A 25,160-nucleotide genomic window follows, 5' to 3' on the forward strand; every position below is an offset into this window, starting at 1 on the left:
TATTCTTGTGCACATCTGTAAATAGCAACAACAACAAAAAAACACCACGTACAGATTTGGCCATCAGTGTGGAGCATTCTAGTTTGTGGATGACATGCTGAGCAGATGATATTTGTTGTCAATTCTAGAGGAACTCATACAATAGTTATTTCTTTAGAGAGATCTGCATTTCATAAACTAAAAGTCAATGATCAGAGGAAAGTAAACCACAGAAACAAGTGTTTCACTCAAAACTTTGTTAACTTACCAAGCTGGGCCAAGAGTCTCTCTTGCTCAAGACGGATCTCCTCCTTAGACATGCCACGCAGCCGATCAACATTCTCGCAGTGGATCCTTTGTGCCTCTTCCTTACTGCCTTGACCAGGGAGACCCTGTCCAGTGATGATGCGCGGTCCGGCAATATTCACACTTGGCACACCTGTAAATTGTATCAATATCTTTGAAATGATAACTGAGATGTAGACCCACCAAAAATTTTACATTGCAACATTATTCAAAAGACCGGTTTCATCAGAACACCAATTTACTTACTGATATGGAAATAAAATAGGTTGATGTACGTTGCTCACTCTAATACTTTACTGTTATGGAAATATATAAAGGTGGCAAAAGAAAATAGAGAACAAAGTCTGTCCCCACTGCCTCTTGATATTGATGCCCTTCCAAGATAATTGTGTGGAGATACATTTGGTCCCATGTTTAACATCACAGACTGATCCTCAAAACCATACTCTTGTTTCAATGATAGAAAGACTCACCAATTGGCTATGAGGGTATAACAGGAAAATCAATACACTTACATCTATTGCCTTTCTACAAGCTGTCAAGACTGCCAAAAATCCTATTTTCTTAATCTCAAACCTCAATAACACCCACAAAGCAATGCTTCAAAACTGAACTGCGTTTTTCACACATTTTCCCCAAAGGATACGCCCTAAATGGCTCTGAGAAACAAGCAGGTGTTGTAAGAAACTGGCTCTATATATACTGCACCAAAGTGAGGTACAGTGCGTATAGAGTCCAAGGGTCTCCAGAGTTAGGCAGAGGTTAACGTTAGATAGAACCTTACTCGCTAAAGTGGTAGCTTGGTCGAGCAGTAAGGCAGCATCAGAGGACAGGGTTAAGCATTTGAGGTACACACTCAGTCAGCAAATGAATTCACACACTCAAGAACTGAACTCTAGGCCAATTGTTTTTGTATAAAAATATATTGTTGTTTATTTTTAGAACCAAGCAAACCTGGTACAGGTAAGCATTAAATACTTTTGAGTAATAAGTTACTGGATATAGAACAGTTGAAAAATGCAATAGGAATTGTACTTTGTTTGATTTACAGGGGAGCAGTAGTATGCAACACTTAACAAATGCAGTACATTGAAATGAATAGGCTTTTTCAACAAATTGCAGGTAAGTTACTTTTACGTTACTTTTTCTAACTCAGTGCTGGATGCCTAGATTCAGCACTGGGACATTTCCTGAAAACAGTTAAGAAAATGCTTTTTTGTTATTTGTGCGATTTTTAAAGAATATTTTCAGATTTCAAAACTCCACACTTAGAAACATTTTGGGGCAGTGCATTGAAATGAATGGGCTTCTACAATAAATTGCAGGTAAGTAACTTTTATGATACTTTTTCTAACTCAGTGCTGGGATATTTCCTGAAAACAGTTGAGAAAATGTGTTTTGGCTATTGTTTCGATTTTTAAGGAATATTTCAAGTTTTCAAAACTCCACACAGTCGTTTTTTTCGAAAGAAAATTGGCAATGTCAATGTTATTCTATGGAAGAAAAACAGGTTATCGGTTTGCAGGTAAGTAAACAACTGTGGGAGTTAAGGTTCTGAGGTTAGACACAGGGGTCCCCCAGGGTCAGTGATGCACTGAGATTGCACCCTCAGCGGCACCAGGGCGGCCGGGTGCAGAGTGTTGAGGCCCAATGTTATCCTATGGAGGATAGGGGGCTTCCGGTTGGTGGCTGCTGGCTAGCAGGCCACACGGCTGTGGGAGCAAAGCTCCTAGGGTTTAGCGCAGGGCAAGTTGGGGACCAAAGTAGCACCAAAGGTGTACCCTTAGCGGCACTAGGGCGGCCGGGTGCAGGGTGCTGTTTTGAGGTTGGATGCCCTGTTGTTTCCAATGGAGAACTTCCGGGACAAAGAAACACTGCAGGCTCAGGGACGAGGATCTTCTGGGTGCGACCACCACTTCGAGGGGTAAGTTGGGATGTCGTGGGTTGGTTAGGCACCGTTGGTTTGGACACACAAGGCCGTGGGGCGTCAGGTGCAGGGTTGCCTTTTGCCGTCGGATTTTCTTACCCGCTCTGGTCGCGGTAGGGGGGTCCCCTGGATTGAGGCTGCAGGCGTCGTCTGGAGGCTTGAGGCAGGTCAGGGGTCGCCGGATATCGGGTCAGGATCGCCGGGGGGACCTCCTCATGGTGTTGGTTCTCTCGAGCTCGGGCCGGGGTCGGCGGGTGCAGAGTGTGCTGGATTGGCGGTCCCTGGCTGGCATCAGAAACTGCAGTTTAAACACCTCCGGTGTTCTCGGGAGATTGAGTCTTTGAAGTGAAGACAGGCAGGTCCTCCGGGGTTCGTGAGGTTGCTGGCTGCAGGACACGCCGGGATTTCGCAGAAGCAGGTTCGAGGGGAGACAGGCCTGTGGGGCTGGGGCAAAGTCAGTGGGCGTCATCCTATTGTTAGCTCTGCACAGCTCTTCGGTCCTTCTTCTTATCTTCCTTTCTTGTGGTTTCTAATCTGAGGAAGCAAGGTTCAGGGTGCCCCCTAAGTATTAAATTTAGGAGTGTTACAGGTAGGTAAAGGGCAGGGACCAATGGGTCCCTTCCCTGGGGTTGGTACGCCCCCTATTCTGCCACTCTCCTGTTCCTGGTTGGGTCCCCCCCATCCTCAAGATGGCGGGGACTCTAGGTTGTGCGTCACCTCGCCTCCCCCACCCGAGGGGTGGAGTTGGCTGAGGTGGGCACACCTCCTTTCCTCACTTGTTTTTCCCGACGATTCTCCCGCCCAGGGGAGGGGGGGGGGGGGGGGAAACCAGTGGGGACCAGTTGCTGAAAGCAGCAATTGGTCTGGAGAGGCTCACAAAGGCGGCATGCCTTTGAAGCTTCTCCTTCGTGAACCCTGCCTATCCTGGGGAAGGAGGCTTGGCACCTCGTCCCAGGATGTGCACTGTTTCAGGCCCCCGAGAGCAGCAGGCTCTCAACCCAGGGGCCCAGAAACATGTCTGGTGGTGGCAGCCTACGCAGCCGCACAGTCAGGTCACTAGTAGTTGGTCGAATTTTAGGGGGCATTTCTAAGATGCCCTCTGTTGTGCATTTTACATTAAATCCCACACTGGCATCAGTGTGGGTTTAATGTGCTAAAAAAAGTTAGATACCAAACTTCCCAGTCTTCAGTGTAGCCATTATGGTGCTGTGGAGTTCGTAATGACAAACTTCCAGCACCATATACTCTTTTATGGCAGCACTGCACTTACAGTGCCCAGGAATGGATTTGGGCATTGTAGGGGTACAGGGCTCATGCAGCTGTACCCTTACCACTGGCATAGGGCACCCAGCTAGAGAGGTGACTGATGTATGCCAGGGCAGTGGTTTGTGAGCATGGCACACAGGGATGTGTGCCATGTCGACTCTTCACTTTGTTCTGCACCAAGGCACTCAGTCTGCAAAGGCAGTGTGTGAGTGTCAGGGTAAAGGGCCTCTGAGGGTGGCTCAATAAGTGCTGCAACCCTTAGAGGCCTTCTCTGGTCACAGTGCCCTGGGTACCTGTGGTACCATTTACTAGGGTCTGACATGTGGCCAGAGATGTCAATTGGGTTTAGGCTTCAATGCAGTTTTAGGGAAGGAACATAGGCCCTGGGTACCTGATTAGCAGGAACCCAGGGCACACTCACACAAGGAACATCAGCAATTCAGCAAAAAGTGGGGGCATACCATGCAAGAAAGAGGGCACTTTCTCACAGGTGTGTATATTTTTCTTTAATTTGCTGTAATATTAATATCTTTCATGCCATCAGTCGCCCTCCATTCCTGTTTATGTTACCTGCAAATGTGCTATTATACTTATATCTGATTGCTTTATAACACGTTTTTATCCAAATGATACGACTAGGACACTCTCACACATATAAAATATATTAAAAAAATAAAATCACCTGTTTTTTTAATTAAAACTGCAGAGTGTTACCTAAATTTCAAGATGCCTTTCTCACCACACAGTAAACACCAATAGTAACAGTCAAATGCATTTATTTCGATGAAGCATCAGGCAAGACAAATAGAAGTTACAGGAGAATCTCTTTCAACATAAATCAGGGAACAGGTTTTAAACAGAGAAGCATGTCTTCAAATCCTTGACTACACACAGTATCATAGTCATTAAATAAGATATTGGCACCTCCGAAATAAAATAAACCTATTAAAGTGATGCGTGGACTTAAGGATGGAGTTTGGGCACTAGTGATACTGTGTTTACTGGTTAACTAATAGTGACTGCATGTAAAAAAACAAGCATTGGCACGGCCAATGAGTCTCGCCTTTGAGACCATTTAAGAGATTATTAAGGAGATGTCCTTGCATGTACTTAAAGGTGTTGTTTAAGCGTTAACAGATTTAATATAGAGTCCTTCATTTTAGACCGGACTAAATAATGAAGTAATACTAAGACAAAATGTGCTGCATTATGTTGCATCATTTGCCTTTTCTTTCCATATAATTTACTCAATCCTGCTGCATAATTTGGCCATTTCCTGCCGCATAATTCCAGTTGCCCAAAAGGCTCCTGCAGTGAGCCGCTTTCACTGGAGCCGTGTAGTTTTGTTGTAATTGCATTTATATAGCGCTTACTACCCTTGACAAGGCGTGGAAGAGCTTTTTGGCGAGTTGCACGCTACTCTGGAACCCAAAAAGTATTTGTGGTGAATTAGTATAGGGAAATATGAAATAAATTTGAGTGGTGGACATGTGAGTATTTTATTTGGATTGAAAAAGGATATTGGAGGAATAAAAGAGGGAAGGGTTAGCATTTATATGGAGCTTCCAACCCCCGATGAGGCGCTGAAGTGCTTTTCAGCGGGTAGCACGCTACTCCAGAACCCGAACAGGATTAGTGGAGAATTAGTATCAGGAAATATGAAATTAATTTGAGCAGTGGACATGTGGGTCTGTTATTTGGATTGAATAGGATAGTGGAGGGAAAGAAGAGTGAAGGGTCTAGAAAGTGTTTTTTTGGAGTTCACAGCAATAGAAGGAGGAGTGGGATGAGTAAAGGGGAGGTGGGGGGATAATCTCGCTAGCCTGAGGTCCCTGTAAAACCCCAGATGCACTAGAAATGTGGAGGTCCCAGCAAAAACCTGGTTACAGAACCAAGATGTATCGTTGGGCCAAGTTTGTGCTATATAAAAAAGCCAAAAAAAGTTTAGGTCCATGTACCGTTACTATTGTGTCCTGACTAGAGGTCCTATTTGTAGTGGAGAAAGAGTGGGCATTCCCATACAGATGTAGGATGTTTCTCTAATGATGAGTTGGCGTGCCTGGTGACTACCGCGTGACCCTGGACCAAGAGTCCTGGCTTCTAGTCCAAGCTTTGGCGCTTGCTGTAACGTGACGCTGACTTAAAATCAAAAGACAAATATGACAGGTTGTGATTTTAAAGACATGCAAGTATCAGAATTTGCTGGACAGTAACAACGTACTGTTGTAAATACAGAATATCTCTTGTCTGAAAACAGCCACACCTTAACTTAAAGCTTGCACACTTGACCAAAAACTGTAGTGTGCTTTCAAGTACTGCGCCAGTTGCTGGTTTCCATCCAACGGCATTACAGCACTACATGAGCACCAGAATACATGCGCAAGGTCTGGTACATTTTTTTCATTATATACATTAACGGTAAGATTAAGTGATTTGCCAATAATCACAAGATGTTACGTCAATGTCAGGACACTTGTCTCACTTCTAAAGTTGGCAGCTCTGGCAGGCCACTTTCCCCCTTTACCCCCCTGTTTATTGTGAGGTTATTGCTGTGGGTGCTCGGGAATGAGGTAGAAAAGCAGAGGGAGGTGCTTCATATATTAACCCGATTGCGAAGATACCAAAACTGAGAAGAAGTGGAGGGATTTTTAGGTGCTCCCAGTGTGCAACATAAACTGCTTGCTAAGAAGCACGACGTGGACAACTGGTGAGCAGGGATTATAAATCGCCTGCCGGGGTACCCCACTCACAGGACCACCAAACAGACGTTTTATTGGGAAACGGGACACGCTTTAAGCTTTTTTTTTCCAGTTTATGTAACAGACTTGCATTATATTTCCAGTTTAAAAGCAAATGTTGTGGCTGAAAAAGCAAGTCTGAGATTTTACACCCTCAGCTTTGCCGACTTGTGTTAGGGTTCAGTCATACCCAAGTACTACCTGGTGGAAACTCCAGTTGACAAGTGGAGATAAATGACAGGTTCAAATAATTGTTCATTTAAGTGAAAGAGAATGCAAGGACTTTAGTGTTTAGCTGATGGTGAATGCCTAATACCTGAGCCATGACACGTTTGCAGGCTTACAACAGTTTTTTTGGTAGGAAAAAACTTCAAACATATGCTCCTGCACTGTATTTAAATGTAATACTGTAACCAACTGGTTTTTACCTGCCCCTATTCTGTACACAAGAAGAGCTTTTAAAACAGCTTTTGCAGATGTGCCAACTTATTCCTCGAAACTAAACACTAAGAACACCTACTTCACAGCAGGGATTCGAGCTAAAAAAAACAACCGTCAGAGGTAGTTTTCGCAGCGGGAGGGGGTAACTTTACAAATGCTGATGCCCATCTAATTGCTTCCTACAATCAGGAAAAATATTGTGATCTAAATAGAACTCACGAGGAAAGGGTAAATACTATAATTGCTGAAATGCTTAAAAATGAAAATACAGCAGCAATTTCCTTGTTCTGGACTTCGAACACCACTGTCCAGAGGACCCCCAGGGATTATCTTTCTGCCTGCAAAGTAAACTGAGCAGGTAAAGGGCATAGAACAAAAATCTGGGCCTGTGGCAGGAGCAGGGTGCTGCTTCCCATTCCCAGCCAATTAACCACTTAGGGAGCAGGTGATGAAGAGTAGAGCTGGAGGTGCTGAGGCAGAGACTGGCACCGACGGCACACACTCCAGCATGCCTAGCCCTTCAGGTATAATGTGCCCCAGGGTAGCCCTCTACCCGCCCCTTAAAGTGTACTTTGCTCTCAGAGAGGTAGCCTTGAAACTGAATCGGGACCATTTTGAAAACCCAAAGGCTTTTTAAAAAGCAAAAGTCATGCGCCTCGAAGGAGCCATGTCCTCAGTGCATGTAGCGCTTATGAAGAACCATTAGTTTGAGCCTTAACTTGGTAACCGAGAGAGCTACCTTCCAAAAGTGCAATTAAGTTTTAAAGTACATGAAATAGACAGCAGACAGCCCTTTCTTTATTTCAACTTCCTGGCGTAAAAACTGTAATGTTTAAGTTTCCCCAGCGTGACTCGAAACAAAACAAGGAAAAAGTACAGACAGCTCCTCCGCGGGACTTACTGCAAATGCCACTGTAATAAAGAGGAGCATCGCTTCTGCCACCGCTGTCCTGTGCTGACCATGTCAAGGGGAGCTGCTGTCAGTAATCCCAGCAGAGAGGAGGGAGGAGGCCGGTGTGTGAGGGGAGACGAGCCAAGCTTTCACTGAAGACAGCAGCATGCCCGAGGTCGGCCGGTGTGAGCTGGTAAAGCTGCCCTGTTTCCCACATGCCTGCAATGCCTGCAGAGTGCTGCCCAAACTGCTGTAACCAATAAGGTGTAAAAAATATAGCACGGCCATGAAGCACATTAACCTGGGTGCTGAAACATCTACTGTTCCTGAACATGGAGGGAAAGTAAGAACCAAACGGTGTGACACGCCATGTATTGGAACACATGGAGAGAAATATTGCCTTTTAGCTGGAAATGGTATAGTCCAAAGCTCTGTTTTTAATATAAAATAAGGGCATTCGGTGGTCATATCACTGAAAATACAAGATTTGAAAAATATATTCTTGTCTACGGATGCTCGTGGAAGACAATTTCTATGGACTGGAATCCAGAGAATGCTAAAGTGAGTCTGGTATTTTACTGACCTCTGCTGGTCGTTTTCTTTCAAGAAAGTTAAATAGAGGCAGTTGCCCAAAAAATAAAAAAAAGAAAGTCCCTCAGCAGAGAGCAATTCTAGTATTTTACTGACCTCTACTGTTCGTTTTCTATCAAGACAGTTAAATAGAGGCAGTTGAACAAGCAGAAAGCAATTCTGGCATTTTACTGACCTCTGCTGGTTGTTTTCTATCAACACAGTTAAATAGAGGCAGTTGAACAGAAAAAAAGCAGACAAGTCCTAAGGCTGATCTTAAGAGTACATACACATAAGTATATACTAAAGTATATACAAGAGATCTGGAATGCTCGACCTAAAAAGAGTGAGCCAAACAAATGAGAAATATATCGGAATTTAAGGGGACACGTACCAGGGGTAGTCGCCACAAAGTGAATAACACGCCCGAAGGAGGGCCAAAGAGTAACCTTTTACCAATAAGATTAAAGGAATTTAGAAAAGCAGACAAAGGGACAAATGGTAAGTGGTGAGTGTGGTCTAAGCACCTCGACCAGATACACCATGCCTCGCAGAGCAGCGCATGTGCGCTGCTAGGCTCAACCTAATGACAAATTCCAGTCAGCAGAAGTTGCACTCTTCATAAAACTCACCATTCACTTTACACGGGATCGGCACCTCCTGCACTTGTCCAGATCGCCCACTGATAACTGCAGCATTTAATCCTCCTGCAGGGAGATTAGCTTTGGGGATGAGTGGAGAATTTGCACCAGTTTCTGCTGCCTTTCTAGAAGCTATTTGCTGGGCAAAGATGCTTCTTTTTTCAAACATTGGCCTTTCCTGAAAGGATGAGAAAACAAACATATCATATCTGTATCGCAATTAATAATCAGATGGACTACATGTAACTTCTCATTTCATACGGTTTCATTGGTATATTGACAAGACATTTTGGGCCAGATGTACGACCATTCAGTTTAGCGAGTCAAAAATTGTGAAGAATTACGACTCGCAATTTGCGACTCGCTAAACTGAATGTACAACAGTGTCTCAGATTCGGTTTGCAATTTCCAATGGGGTCGCAAAATGCATGCCTCATCAATATTCATGCGGCAAGCGCAATTTGCGACCTCATTGGGAATGGCTAGCACTCACAGGGATGGTGGCCTGCTGGGGTCAGCAGACCACCGTGTCTGTGACTGCTTTTTCAATAAAGCAGTTTTTTTTCTAAATGCAGCCCATTATCCTTAAAGGAAAACGGGATGCATTTAAAAAAGAAAAATGAAACTTTTCAGTTTCATTTTTTAAGGGCAGGTAGTGGTCCCTGGGACCACTGCCTGCTCTTAAAAAATATTTTCGCACCCAATCATAAATTCTTGTTAGACTCGCTATTAGGAAGGGACGCCCTTGGCATGCACCTTCCTAATACCGAGTCACAAACCATATTTTGCGAGTCGATAATGGGTTAGCGAGTCGCAAAATATGGTTTGTGCATGGGGCAGACCAATTTTTGGGTCACAAACGGGCCGAATTCCCATTTACGACCACAAAAAACGGCCGTACATCTGCCACCTCGTCCTCTACATCTCTTTTCAGCTTCATTTTATAATAGTCAGTTTTGGGACTCATGTGTCTCTCTTTCAATTACTGATGAAGCACAACTATGATTTGGTGTGACATCGTCTCACAGTCCTTTGGTCCTTCATGGGTAAGTCTTGCAGAGTGAAGAGTGTTACTAGCCATCTTTCTCTACAGCAAAACCGGTCATCAGGCAAGCCTGTTGTCCAAAAGACTTTGGCCCAGAATATCTCTCAGCCATCATGGAGGATGCTTGTGATTACAAGGGGTCGTCACCTACCTCTGTGTCAGGAGCTATTTCCAAGAAACCATCTTCATCAAGAAAGACAATCCATACACTTTTGAAGACGCGGACTGTTTGCAAGAATTCCTATGTCAACATAGACACGAGGATAATGAAACTGTTACTATTGCTAAAACATGACTATGCGTTATTTTCTTTGTCTTTAAGTTGTTTAACTAAATGTTTTCTTCCCTTAGGTCGTGTTATCTAGACTGCATTATTGACTCATGTTGTTCTCTTTCCCATTTCCCATTCTGTTTCAATGTTGGACCGCAGCCTCCCCCCCACCTGCCTGTGTTCTCCTTGCATCAGTGTTATCCATTATTACCAATTATTTTTGTCACTATCGGTAACTTTGTAGTACATTCCCCTCTATTGTCATATTCTTGTTTGAGATGGTCAAATGTTGCCTATTTCTGCCCATCATTAATGTTTCTATGCCCCTCTTTAATTACAGTCTTATAACAGCTGGGTCAATGAATTCCTCTGTTCGGGGTATAGTTTGGCGCATCTTCGTGAGTGTTCCGCACCCCCTTTATCTTTCCGAATCTCCTGTTCTGTCACCTCTATTTTAATCACAATTAAGGATTTGCTTCCTGTATTGTCTCTTTTAGCACTTATTCTAATCTTGTGGTCTTTGTCCCCATTACTTTCTCTTTTCTTTGCCCCTTCTTACACTCCTTGTTATAGTTTTACTGCAGTTTTTGCTATGATATTCCTGTAATAATCTATTAGATTGTATTGCTGAATGATGGTTTTTTTTCTCGTGTTCCTCTCTTTATTTCTTCCCGTCTTTTTCTTTCTTTTCTGCCCTTTTATGTGTTCTTCATAGGATGCCTTCCAGCACTAGCTTCCTTCTAGATTAACTCGTATTACTAATGATTCTGTTTTTAATTGAAGTTTCCTTTATACAATACTATTTTTCTTTTATGGACTGTCATGATTCTCGCATGTATACTTGTACTTTCAAATAAAAATGCTAAACTTAAAACCTTGAATCTATGAATGATTATATGTTTGAGACGAAAATATGCTCTCATTATGCCTCTTTGGCGTTTCTAAATGGATACAAATAATAAATATTAGAGAGATATGGAGATCTTGGGACCAGGTCTGGCTGCCATTAGAAGATAGGTATTTTACATAGCTACAACTGGTTCTTATTTCTTTCTTTGTCCACTTTATAGTTCTAGCCTTTGCTCAGTGAGGGTATTTCAAATGCGCTTACATAAGAATCTGTAAAGTCACTACTATAATTCACAGAGCACATTAACACTGGCACACTTCAGGATCCTCACAAACCGCAACAAAATTCCAGGGTTCACATGGACACCATCACAACACTGCGCTGGCACACTGCATATGACATGATCACAGTTAAGAGTCCGGTAGCTCAGCGGAAGCTGACTCCATGAACTAATACATACACATCAGTGGGCCAAGCTTAACTGTATGCTCAAGGGTTCTCCTAACCAGATTTTCATCATTCTGCAGTTGATAAAATGTGAAACGAGTTTGGTAACAATAAACATCCATTCCCAGAGCCAGGAATAGGTTTCAAAATGTGGACTTTCCAAATACACCCAAGGACTCTCAGACTCTAGCAAATCTTGTTGCTGCTACAATTACAACACTCAACACTGCAATGAGCTTCCCTGAGAAAATAACATTTTATTATCATGCATCCATAACTTTAAATTATTCTACTCATTTGCTAGGTCAGAAAAAACAATTGTAATATAACTTACACTATCAGGTATAATCAGACTCATTTATTTGAATACACACATGAACATTTATGGAGGATTTGCAAACCAATGTTTAATAGAAACTGATGTAGAAAAGAGATTTTATTACCTCAATCTTATTCTCTGAGCGGTGAAAGACTCTGGGGAATGCATCGCCACTTGAAAGAGGTGCAGTCACTGCCACTGCACTGGTGTCTCGCTCCTGCAGGAACAATACATTCAGTTGATTCAGTGAAAGGCTACCTGCAGTTGTACATATCCTTCCGAAGACCCTCAAGCCAACTCCTGCACACCTCAGCAAGTAGCTTTTTAAATACTCAACATAACACATTATCTGCCCTCTTAAGCTCAACCCAATTTTACAATTCTTTAGAATGTTAAAGTTGACTGGCTTGTATAAAAGGAGGTACACTGATCCCTAAGCAGGAAGCCATAAGGACATATGGAAGACATTCATTGGGAAGCATATGATGTTAAACACAGTAAACTAGCTATAGGAGTCATGTTAACTTGGAGAGCTTTTTCTGCCCCAAGCAAACAAACAAGCGTGCATCCTGTGCAGAGTGAAAGAAACTGTACAAAATATTGCGTTAGGGTGACTAAAAAATTACATGTCATAGGCTTGGCTTATGGATAATTGTCAAATGGCATTACCTTTCTGCCCTTTATTCATTGTGAACTTGCATCAACCCCACATCACTCATGTAAGAAAGTGAGCGTTCATTGGGCCATCTGAGGTCAACCATTTCTCACAGTCAGAGTGATGCTTGTGTTTGATTATGGAAATTGATATTCCCTTGTCTAACTAACAATCAAATATTTAAAATTCATTACACAACCTAATTCGTAGTGAATAATGTCACTACTTATGCTGATCAATAGATCAGAACTAGTGTTGCTAGAGTAGATAGCCATGTATGCAATGACTCTATGATGGTACAAGAAATAACTATGTTAGGATTTTGCCATCCAGCCACTAGATGGCACACACAAGGGCCCTCAGGGATCCTGTCTTTTTCCCTGAATGGGATATATAAACTTCTACACCTTGCATTTCCAGATACACTTTATCTTCCAGTCCAGGCTTCCACACCACCTTCCTGATTTATCATGGTCCCTGTAGTCCTTTTGTCTCCAAACCATGCCCCAATCACGCCTTAGTGGCGGTGCTCTATTCGTTCTTTCTTTTGATTCCTGGATCCCATGGCCTTTCTGACCTCTTTATATATGCATTCTGGGCTTTTCTGTCTCTTGGCTCTAACCCGTACTCCCTTCCTGGCTACTTTCGTATGTCTTCTTCTTCTCTTGTGTCTGCTGCTAAATTCTCTGGTCTTCCCACTTCCAAGTCCAAGTTCTGCCTTCCCTTCACTGGTGATTTCTTGCTCCTGGTTTATTCCGTGAACCGTGGTACTCCCCTGAGCCTCCTGCTATTTCTGCCTGGTGAGCCCAGAGTGCCGAGGCTTGCAACTGACCTTGCTGCTGGGTCTAATTGCTCTCTCTTTGATCCTACAGCTATATTCCAGGATTACATTTGTTTTCAGTTTTCATGGTGGTTTGATTCCACATTCCTGTTTTGATTAGTCATTTGTCTCTGTAGCCTGTCTCTTGTTTATTCTGCCTCTTTGTTCCCCTGTTTGCCTTGACCCTAGTTGTGACTGCACACATCCAGGTCTGTTTTATATATGCAGATTCCTTTTCTCGTACTTCTGTATTCCTGTTCTGACTGCATATTCCTGTCCTAGTTAGTGTGCAGGTTTCTAGTATATTCAGTTGGGTATATTCTAGTCGGGATTTTTCCAGAGTCCAGTTCCTGTTTTTGTGTACCTTCCAATATTCTTCTAGATCTTCTTGTGTGTTTATATTATTATCCGGATTTTGATTGTTTCCAAGAGTGCCAGTTAGATTCCAAGGCTTTTGCCCATGGCACAGAGACCCACCCAGCACTCCTTCTCCATAGGACCTGTTGGGTGTCTCCCTGAACTCTGTGAGATTTATCTGCTCCTTGTCTTCTCGTAAGATCCTTTTCACCTCACAGAGAGATCATCTTCGAGGAGAAAACAAATGCTCATTTATGAGAAGTATGTCCAATATTTCCCTGCTTTTACCTTCCTGTTCTTCGTACTTGGGGTAGCTTCAGACTTTCACCTTCAGACTTCTAGTACCCTATCCACTGCCTGTTTCAGCCTGCTTTTGTACTGCTTCTCTCCCAGCCTTTAGGTACTCTCGTTTATATTTAACCCCTTCTCTAGAGAGTCTTTGTCCCTGCATAGAGCAAGCACTTTCCACCGCCTTGCCCTGAAATCAGCTAGTGTCCCTGACGGATTATCTCAAACTAGCTGGATCCTTGACAAACTATTGCTGGTACACCAGCTACTCCCATCCCCCCTCCCCACCCAGAAAGGCATTGCAACACATCTTAGTGTGATCAACAGATCTGTAGTTCAAATATTTACGGTTTTTAAGGAACACTGCCCCCTGACACTAATTATGCTATAGATTCGGAAGTCTTTGATTGTATCTTTTGTACTGTGTTCCTTTAAACAAAGGTATGAGCATACTGTGTTCAAAGTGTTATAAGTAAGGCTTCCGGTTTTCCGTTTTTACAGAATTTTACAGATAAATACAGACAGATAACAATGTGTTTCCTGTCTGTATTTATTTTTTAAAGCGGAATAATACGGAAAACGGTGCTTGTTGTGAGAGACTCCATGCTCTCTATCAGGAATTCCTGGCACCACCTGAGCAGATAGACAGCATGGAAACTTAAAAAATATGTTGAGATTTAATATATGCATATGTTAACATATATTTGTAGTACAAGGTTAATGTGTACCTGTTAGTGTAGTGTTTTGTTATACATGACTGCTTAATTTGCTAAATTGTGACAAGCATCCATGTATGAGTGCACATTCAACAGTTAAATAAATGTGGAAATATACAATTGTTCGGCTCCATTCATTCTCAAAACACAAAATAATAATGGATAAATACCAATAATATATTCAAAAAATATATATGGATAAATACAGATGGAAATGTTATAAAAATAAACACCATAAAACTGGGAGCCCTAGTTATAAGACAACATAAACTCCTCTATTTTAATCATTACTGCTCAGTTTTAAAGGTCCAGAAACCCTAGAGTTTGCTATTTTGCCCCACATTACAGATACACACTTCACTAAATTATTTAGCTACACAGCATTTCAACCAACTATTCATCTGCTCAATTCTACTCCAGCAAAGATAGGTAGGAAGGTAATTGGAGTAAAATGACAATGCTGCACGTGGACACGTACCACTGAAGTAGTGAAACAGAAGAGTCATTCTTAGTCGCTCCCCCCATGCATTTTTCAAACATCTTTGTGCTAAGATAATGTCTGAACAGTATACGTACAATAATTTTGGAAAAGACAGCAGTGATGTGCCGATCATGCTGGTCTAACAAGGTCTCTGGATCAGCATCAGCAAAGCGAACACTCCCACTTTTGAACTTTGATTTCTTTGGAGGAGCTGGAGCAAGTGTTGGCGGCAAATCTGGGAACTCTAATGGTAGAAAAAATACATTAAACATGATTAACAAGCAAGCTGCATCAACAGACAAATATTGTAAAGGGGGTAGACATGAAAATGAACATGATGACGAGTGCTAACATTTCATTCGCACCTCTTCCAAGCCACAAGCATCCTGGATAGCACACAGATAGTAGCAAAAGAGTTAACATGTTTTTTTAACGTTCACCTTTTTTGATTTTCATGTGCAACTAATGGCAAACACATACAAGGTATTCCTGTACTTGGGTGCCTCAAGTTACAAACTTAGATACTTTCATACTCAGTTTACAGTATTCTAGTTAAAGCAATGTTCTTTACTTCAGAAAGTGGAAGATGTTTAGTTATCACCAAACACTAAATCAGGCCATCATCGTGGACAATCCTTACTACAAATGCCACCTGCTGTCTGCGGACACTTCTGTAGCACCCTGCCCTTTGGCTCCCTAGCAACATAGCACACGGTCTTGAAAAAGTGAGTATCAGTGGAAAACTTGCAGCATACTTTACGCTCAGCCAAGTAGTTTACTAATGCTTTTAAAAAGGATAAAAGGACACTTGGAATACATAAGTGGATTGGCAAAATTCTTACTAAAGGTAAGCAAAGAATAAGTTTACTTTGATCTAAAATCCCTACAGGAGCGACTGAATGCAACTACTCTACTTAACATATGTTTGTGCTTTAACATGAGGTTTGATGGAACTCGAGTTAATTGCACTGCTGCTTTTACTCAGAGTCCTTACTTCACAAAAGCTGTGCAACAGTGTTATTTTGTTCAGAAAATACATACTCATTTGGCGGATGAGACTTAAAAGCAGGCCAGATCGTGCTCTAATGGGGCAAACTCGAGTTCTCCCTGTTATCAGTATACAGAAAAACAAAGCCTGCCTCTGAATAATTTTTCCTAACTGGCAGCAACAGTTTTCATGATGAAGGGAGTAAAGTCTCCACTTTCCAGGGACACGTATCATCCATCGATCTACTAATTCCTGCCCCTTCATTCCCCAGCTGTTTTCTTACTTCTTTCAGGCTTCACTCTATCTATGGCTATGTGGCTCGGCCCAGCAGACCTTATAACATGATACGGTTAAATCTTTAGAAAACAATCTGCTGTAAAGAGAGATGCTCCCACACAATCAGAAATCTGGGGAAATCAAATGGCCAGTGAAAAGAAGCCTTTTGCCCAGATAGAGAAGCGAAGTATGCTCTCCTTGGGATTATTGACAACATTCGAATGGAGGCAGAAGCGTTCAGCATCGAAACCCTGGTGGTACTGGGGCAGACGGCAGACTTCCAAAGAGGTGACCACACAACTCTTTTGGCTCACCTCCATAAAACTGTCATCAGGAACTCTGAACTTGTGAGGGGCTAACCTTTTCCTGCCCTCCTCATTCTGTCGCCCTTCCGCCTTCTGCTTCTACGTCACGATCTTAGGCATGAGGTGTCCCTCAGGGTTTGGCTTCCTCAACCTTGTGTAGAAATATCTACATTCTTTGGTCAAGACTATTTGGGCTTAAGGGGGGACATTTTACAACTATGTCAATAACACCCATGTCACTCCAAGGATCTGATAAGCAGTCTCTGTCTGTCTTCGCCAACTGTCTCCCCGGATATTGCTGCTGGAGGGCAGTCAGCCACCTGATACTGAATTCCAACAATACTGAGACCAATTATTTTGAACCCAGAGACTAACTTATGATCCTCTGTCTTTTGGCTGGTTTCATTATCTTCTCCTGGGCCGGTCAATATTGTGAAAACCGTCCTGGACAAGAAAATGTCAGTTGGCCCACGTGTCACGTCCACTGATCAGTCTTATCTAAATACCCTTAGACGTCCATTCAAATATGGGTATTAGCTGCTGTAACTGACTGCAGATCAGGCACTTGTGATTTCAAAGAAGTATTTATGTCAGTGAGGTCCTGCTGAGTGTGCCAGCATCTGCTGAGACTTCAGTCTGTGGCTACTCACATTCTCCGCGTCCTCTGAAGGTATGTTTCGGCCTTGCAGACCTTACCGTGGCTGATTTTGGAACAAAGAGTGCAATGTTTGGCACTGTATGAAACATCCCCAATTTCCAGCAGGTAAATTCAACTATGTTGCATTTGTTTCTCTGCCAAGATGAAATGAGTTGATATTTGCTTCAGCAGTACAGTGCATATGTTCTAAGAAAATCCTGTAATAGATCTCTTCCCAGTTGCTCAAGTCTAATTGAGTTTGTACCAGGTGCATCTTATTTTGTAAAAAGTGCAATATGCTATTTGTCTTATAACAGGTGCCTTTACAGGCTTGTAAAGCATTTAACTGAGAGAAAAACCTATGTACTAGGGGACAGATGTATGATCGGGGCATTTAGCGACTCGCAAATTGTGCTCAACTGCGAGTTTCAATTTATGAGTCGCAAAATGCCATGTACAACAGTGTCAGAGACACTGCGATTCCCAATGGGGTCGCAAATTGCATGTCTCATCAATATTCATGAGGCACTCGCAATTTGCGACCGCATTAGGAATGGCAGTCCCTCCCAGGTATGGTGGCCTGCTGGGCTCAGCAGTCCTCCATGTCTGGGACTGCTTTTCAATTAAGCAGGTTTTTTGGGGGGGTTTTTGTTTTTATATGCAGCCCGTTTTCCTCTTTGTTTCATTTTTTTAAGGGCAGGTAGTGGTCCCTGGGACCACTGCCTGCCCCTAAAAAAATATTTTCCCCTTCCCATTTGTGAGTGCATTACCACCCTCTTGAAGAGGGCGGTAAATTGCAAGTGTTTTGCGACCGTAATTGCGGTCGCAAATCATTCTTACATTGGGTATCAAATCGCAATTAGGAAGGGAACGCCCCATCCTAATTGCAAGTCGCAAATCCTGTTTAGCGAGTTGCAAATAAATTGCGAATCGCTAAATAGGGTTTGTACATGGCTCTATTAGTTTTTGCATATGCAATTGGGTCACTAACCCGTTCGCGCATACAAAAATGGGTCGTACATCTGGCCCTAAGTGTGATGAAAACTACTGCGTACATAATTAAACATAATATCCCTAAAATTAAGCTGCATTGTCTTAATTTTGAAATAAACAAACATCGTTACCCTCTAGTTTCACAACATCTCTTTTATCCTGATCACCGCTTTCTGTGCTGCCTTTCCGTTTATCAGCTTTCTTCACAACCTGAGCAGCACATGGTGTTCCTGCAGCCAGAAACTGGTTCTGAAACTCTAGCAGGTCTTCTTCCGACTCTCCGGGTTTGGGTCTTGACAGCATCATCTTGGACGTCCTACAGAGCAGACCTTTGGGAAAAAAACATAAAAGCAAACAAAAAGTTAGAAGGTGTTTGTAGTTGTGGCCTCTAAAACATGCTTTTGCCTATTAACTCAGCTTGATAGCAGTAGGAAGAGAGGAAAGGTAAACACTATTGTCACTGTACTAATTGGGGACACCTCTTATGAAATAGGTCTACCACCAAATGCCAGATCTTGAGCAGGAAAATTTTACATAGACTGAAAAGAAGGACTTGCAATCTAGTGTATGGTTGGGTAAAACCCCACTAACCACAGGTAAAAGTGAATCTGGAGAACTATACAGCCCAGAATGAGGCAGGCAATTAATGGGCTATGGGAATGAGACATGTTGTATGCTAAATTATAGAGACTCGAGTGGTTTCATAATAAGATGTGCACCTTTAATATTCTTAAGCCCATGCCTTCTATTTTCATAGAGTTGCACTTTTTTGAGAATGTTCAGAAAATCCCAAAGCCTGATTAAAGAAGTAATGAAATTTGTGTTTTCTGTGATTTCCCCTTAACCTAATATCAATGGATTATCTGCCATGCTACCAGACGGAAATATGTCTCAATGAGTTGAACACTGTCCACTGAAGCATACAGTAATCTGTAGGTTAATAAATTTAAACCCCAGTAAGGCCAATTCAAACTTACATCCTACCAAGGTCAATAAAAGGAGTATCATTAAATTAGGTAAACGTAACATCAGTAATTTACAGCACTTATAAACAGAAGCGTGCTATGAAACACCATGTAATAAACTAGTCATTGTTACAGTTAATGTTGCCCCTTAACTTTTTCTCCTACTTTTCTTCACTTAAAGAAAATGGGTGCTCATTTTGAACCAGAAAATTATTGGCAAAATGTCTGAATGTCTACTTTATAGGTGCTCATTACATGTGTAGTAGCGTTTTTCTGGGTTCATATTTTAGTAAATAAATAAGGATGATAAATAATCATTTTTATGATTAATCCAATACACAAATGGTGAATTATCATGATTACAGTTGAAACAAGTATATCACTTGCAGAAGTGTGTTTAATAATATAGTTTAGTTGTGCTAAGTTTTCAAAGCACCTCCATGTTAGTTAACACAGATTCTGTTCTGATGCTGCTCATAAACTCCCGCTGTTTCCCCACCGATATGGTCTCCATGCTCATTTTCTCTCCCCACAGGCTCCGCACAGCAAAGACCGTGTGATGTAATGTTTGTTCCTAGTGCGCATGTATTGCGAATGAACTCCTGAGGGTTCCTAAACTTCAACATGTCCCAAGGCCTCTCCTCTGTAGTTCAGTTGCTGGGCCTAGAACTGTTCACTTGTGTATAGTTTATTGTTCAAATGTTTCATATTATTGTGCACATCTCCGGGTAGCAACAGCGCAGAAGAATGCTCGATGTTCTTTTTTTGTTTGTTAATGGGTTAGCGTTTTAAACTTAACTGTGAGGAATAAACCTCTGCCTAGCCTTTAAAAAAATTATATTACATTATGCCATGATGAGACAGAATTTTCATTTAATTAGTTAAGCAACAATTGTGTATATAAAACAGGTTGGTTTGTGGGGTGAGCCAAAACACTTAACAATTTCACAAGAGAGGCTGTCCGATTTCTTATGATTTCTGACAAATCAATTTCAGAAGACTATCTTGTTCTGCTAGAGACTCTCTCCAGTTTATTTCAGAGATTACTTTCCTTTTTGGAAACTTCTGATTTTGGCTAGTCTGTATAACTCTGTATTGTAGCTTTCAAGGGATCCATTCTGTACTGCTTGATTTTGAAATTTTGTAATAAAACCCTTTAACTTTTCTGTTACTGAGTGGTCCCAGTTACTTATTTGCTGCTCTCTTAAAAACTAACATTGGGTTTAATATTGGGGAGCTTGCCTTTTAGCACACCATTAACCCCCGCTTGAAGTACATTTTGAATACTGACGTGTCTTTAAATTTGCCGCACAGGGTTCTGCTCGCACAAATTGATAGCAGAAGATAGTGGTGTTTTACAGAGCACCTCCACTTTTCTAGGGATCCCCTAAAGATTTCTTGTCCCCGATGCCCAGTCCGAGAGAATAGATGACTTACTGAAACTCTTCGAGATGAGTTCCGGTGCTGGAGACTCTCACAAAGTGACTGATGGTGCGTTCTTGAACGTTTTGGAGTGTTCGGATTTGTGAATGTTGTGTGTATTTATGAGTTGTGTGTTGAAGTTGGAGTTTGAAAAATGGATCTCTGTGTCATTTGCGCGTTGTTTGGATATGCAAAGCCGACTGTGGGTTCATTGGTGGATTGATTACTGTTTTTGTGGATGTATTATTCATATTTGTAAATCGTATTTGCAATTCTATTCGTTCGTTTTGGTTATGGGATTTGTTGCATTCCAAGATCTCGCGATATTGTGGTTTTACTTGTCTGCATAAGGTAATGTGTGGTGCGAGGTGATGCAAACACACGGACAGGGATTTTTCAACTAACACATTTTTCTTTCCAGATTGTTTGGTTAGTTTGGGATGGGTTTCTCCTCAGCACACACAAGTAAGCGCACTGACCAGGACAGACTGCCACTAGACGGAAGTCTATATACGGTGTAAATTGTGGTTTAACAGTGCTTTCCATATTGTGTTTTGGTTTAGTGCCTTTGTTTTCTTATTGCTTCGTTTTTATGGTTTGCAATTGAATTGTTTTACCTAATTTACAGATTTATTTTCCTTTTCTATCTAGGGTAAGCAGACAAGGGATTATTTATTTTGGTTTATAGAGATTTTGGGACTGAGTTCCTGTTAATAGAGAAGTTGTTCTGCGATTCGTTACTCGGCCATTGAGTTGTCCTGGAATTGATGAGACCTTAAGAGCTAAGCTGCACTGTCATTTGTTGGTTGCGGATACAGCCGCGCTGTGATAGGTTGACCTTTGACAGAGCTGTGATGGGATTGGTGGTTGTTTGCTAGTGCGTTTGTGATTTTGAGACCGTTTTAAGTGAAAATAATGGGAAACGTACAGAAACCTAAGACTTCTGTTGTACCTGCAGAAGGTGAGAAATGACCTCCTGAGGAGACGCCTGCATACAAGATGATGATGCACATTGGATTTTACACATGTACCTGGATTTCTGAATGGCATGGTTATACTGCTTCTATTAAAAAATTGCAGTTCCCTATAGAGGGTGCCATCGATACTAAAAGGCTGGATTTTCTTAAACAATGATGCCGCTATCCAGACCTAACCTGTATGAGGCCTTGAATAAATGGATCAGATGGTGACAGAAAGAGAAAGAAAATGACAAAGCAGGTGAACGCTTCATTTAAGTAGCGGCTCAAGAGCAAGCGGGATCGGCAAGAGAAATCCTGGAGGGAGAATCTGTTAGAAGGTGTAAGAGCCTATCCTTCCATAGTTAAAGAAAAGAAATGACAAGAAAAGCAAGGAAGTAAAGCATACTAATGATTTTGACAAGAAGGATAAATTCCTAAATGATCTTTTGAATTCTGGACCTTCTACATATAGCTAGAGCAATGGAACAAGCGGTACTAGTTCAGGAACCGATACAGGTGCTGTTGGAGATATTGTGCAAGCTCCTGCAGGAGTAGTACCGCAGGCACCAACAGAGATGGCAATGACAGAATTGCCTGGCACGAGCAGAAATATAAAGCCCGATGTGCAGATTCAAGCTGCCCCACCATTAAGGATAGTGGTGGTTGAGGAGGCTCCTAGACAAATTTAAATTAAATTGAATTTGGATAAATGTTACATGGAAATGTTGATTTGAACAGGAGGTTGACTTATAAATTTGATTAAAGACGCAGCCAGATGTGCAAATGAAGCACACAATAAATTAGAAGAGCTAGATGATGAGTGTGAGGTGGATATCAGCAGAATGAAAAATGTGAAGCAAAATTATAAAATGGATTGGACTCACGACAAAATGAGAGAAAAGGGTTTAATTGCTCTAAGAGCTCATATTAAGTATTTAATTGAGAAAAACAGGGAATGAAGTGATTTAAAGTAATATCGAAAAGATGAAAGAAAAAGACAGCAAGTAAAAATAAAGTGGAAAGGACTGAAGGTAGGACAAGAGGTGCTGTAAGTGACTCAGAAGCAGGGACAGGAAACTATTTGGAGTTTCCTTTAAGGGAAGTTCATGGAGTGAATTTGGTGTATGTGCCATGGACACAAGCTGATTTGTACGCATTTACTACGACATTCCAAAATTGCCGGAGGAACCATGAATGTGGTGTGAAGAGTTGTATAGATTGACAAATATTTCCCAGATTTTGTGGACTGATTTAAATTGGCTGCTCGAGAATGTGGCTCCTAGGGGTTCGTGGACAGCGTGTAAGGCTGTAGTTGCTTGACCGACAATGGAACCAGCTAGGATTCCTACTAAAAATGCTCCTTCTGTAGATGTAGCAGGTAACTCAATATTTGAAAGAACAAGTGCCCGAAAAGGACATATATTGGGTAAGAATTCTGAGAACTTCCCAGGAGCCAAAAAAGTCAGTGCATGCTTTTTACGAGACGATCATGCAGATTTTCAAGGAACACAGCTGAGTTGATAATCCCGAGAAAAATGGTGTCAGTGATTTCATATCTGCTTTCGTGGAGGGTTTGAGGAAAGAACTTAGCAATCACATTCACCAGAGTAAACTGTGTTGGCAGACAAAAAGTATAGGTGAGATTTGCTTGCTGGTGAAATATAGTAAAGAATATTTTAAGGTGAAGTAGAAAAAGATTAAAGAGAAGTTGATGATTGCTCACACAAAGCAATTTGAGAAAAGATCCCAAAAACAAATGGGGTCAAAAATGAATTTTGTTCAGCCTGAAATTTATCAAATTCAAGGTGTACACATGGGAAAAGGAGTGATGAAAATGTAAGGTTGTTGAAGAAATATGATGCACTATGATGGTGTGAATGTCAAAATGATAAAGAGAAATGTTGCTTGTCAAATCTGTGGAAAGAGCAGCACTTGAAGAGGGAAGGTCATCAGAATCCAAATAGGATTCAGGTAGAAACTGTTCCACAAATGCAGAGAAATGTGATGGTACCGAATATGTTGGATTCTTAGAGTATACAGAATCAAAAATATTTTCGAAAGTCGATGCCTTCAGCCCCAGTAATGTAGCAAAACATGATTAACAGGAGGACCAGTGCACTCCATTGGTGCTGAGTGATGATTCAGCAGGAAGCATTTCACAATAATGGTGTCTGAGAGGGGATGAGGATTGCATGCTTGAAGCAGTCCTCGAGGTAGATGAAAGTGGACAATATGTTGATGGCCATACCGTTCATTTTTTATTTATACGAGGGCCACCTTTTCTACAGTTCTGTCTATGGAAGCCCCAAACCTACTCCTCTCAGAAAAGGAAGTCCAAGTTAAGCAGGTTATAGAAGATGTCCCTGTTAAAATTAGTCAAATAGATAATAAGTACCGTGGTGTTCTATGTATTACTGAACATGGCATTTTCTGTGTACCTCTCTTGCATTATTTATGGTATGGAATGTTGGGATTGTTCTGTACCTCTACTTAGTATTGTACTTTACTAGAATGTATGGGAGCAGTGGTTTAGAACATCAGCTTCAGTTGGTGCCGATCCACTGGGCCGTTTGACCTGCTTACCTGTTACTGGAATAAAGCTTCCTGAATAATCCTTCCAGTGGTGGACTACATCTTTACAAGTACCAGTTCATTGTGTGTGATTCGAGTCCTGTGAATTTGCTGGGGAGGGACTTGCTCTGTAAAATGAATTATGTGATTTACTGCACACCGAAAAAGAATACCTGCCTTTGGATTTAAAACATAACGTCAAAGATGAGATATGGGATTTTTCTGAAAAAGAGATAGTAATGATTAAAAGAGAAGAGCCAGTTAAAATAAAAGTGAAAACAGATGCAGTGTTCCCAAGAACTAGACAGTTCAGACTCACTAAGGAAGCAGAAGAGGGAATCAAACCAGTGATTGAAAAAATTATTGAGCAGGGAATTCTCCGGGAGGTACGTGGTAGTTCTTGTAACTCTCCCAGAATGGGAATAAAGAAACGTAAAGGAAAACCTAAAGGGAAACTTAAAGGAAAATGGTCCAGGATTTGAGAAAGATTAATAAAATTATTGTTAGAAGTTGTCCAGTGGTACCGAATCCAGCAGTGATTTTATTTCAAAGTCGATCAGATGCACAATGGTATACAGTCATTGACAAATGTGAAGCATTGTACTTGATTCCTCTTCAAGAGGATAGCCAGTTCCTAATGCACTCCAATTTTCCAATAAAGTTATTTTGTGGTGTTAAATCCTGCAATGGTATATGGAAAGTCTTTTGATTTTTAGACAAATCCAAGAAAGATCTAGAAACTTGAGGTTGCCCTGCAATTCAGTCTTACAGCACTAGATTGAAGACGTACTGATTGCATCTAAGACGAAAGAGGACTGTAACCTTAATACTATTGCCTTGTTAAATCATCTGAGAATGGACATAAGGTTTCTCCAACTAAAATTTAGTATTGTAAAAAGGAAGTAAATGAGCCCACCAACCACCCAGAGGGAGGGTTGGATGTTTCTTGGTATTGTTGGTTACTGCTGTTAGGGGATTCCAAGATTTACTTTGATTGTGAAATCTTTGGTAAGGGTGACATCCAGTGACATACGA

The 25,160-nt window shown here is 41.6% G+C and overlaps 1 protein-coding gene across 1 annotated transcript in view; it reads right to left on the reverse strand.

Moving 5' to 3' along the window:
• Window positions 1-25,160, reverse strand: part of RPAP1 (RNA polymerase II associated protein 1) — a 315,008-nt gene that overhangs the window by 280,524 nt on the left and 9,324 nt on the right. The window contains exons 2-6 of the mRNA XM_085627070.1: window positions 18,340-18,537; window positions 15,105-15,253; window positions 11,817-11,909; window positions 8,752-8,938; window positions 248-418 (exon numbers count right to left, since the gene is read on the reverse strand). Of these exons, the coding sequence (XP_085483196.1) occupies window positions 248-418; window positions 8,752-8,938; window positions 11,817-11,909; window positions 15,105-15,253; window positions 18,340-18,514 (775 nt within the window). The 5' untranslated portion in view covers window positions 18,515-18,537. The remainder of the gene's footprint in view (window positions 1-247; window positions 419-8,751; window positions 8,939-11,816; window positions 11,910-15,104; window positions 15,254-18,339; window positions 18,538-25,160) is intronic.

Source organism: Triturus cristatus, chromosome 9, assembly GCF_964204655.1.
Source record: "Triturus cristatus chromosome 9, aTriCri1.1, whole genome shotgun sequence".
Classification (NCBI taxonomy): Eukaryota; Metazoa; Chordata; class Amphibia; order Caudata; family Salamandridae; genus Triturus; species Triturus cristatus.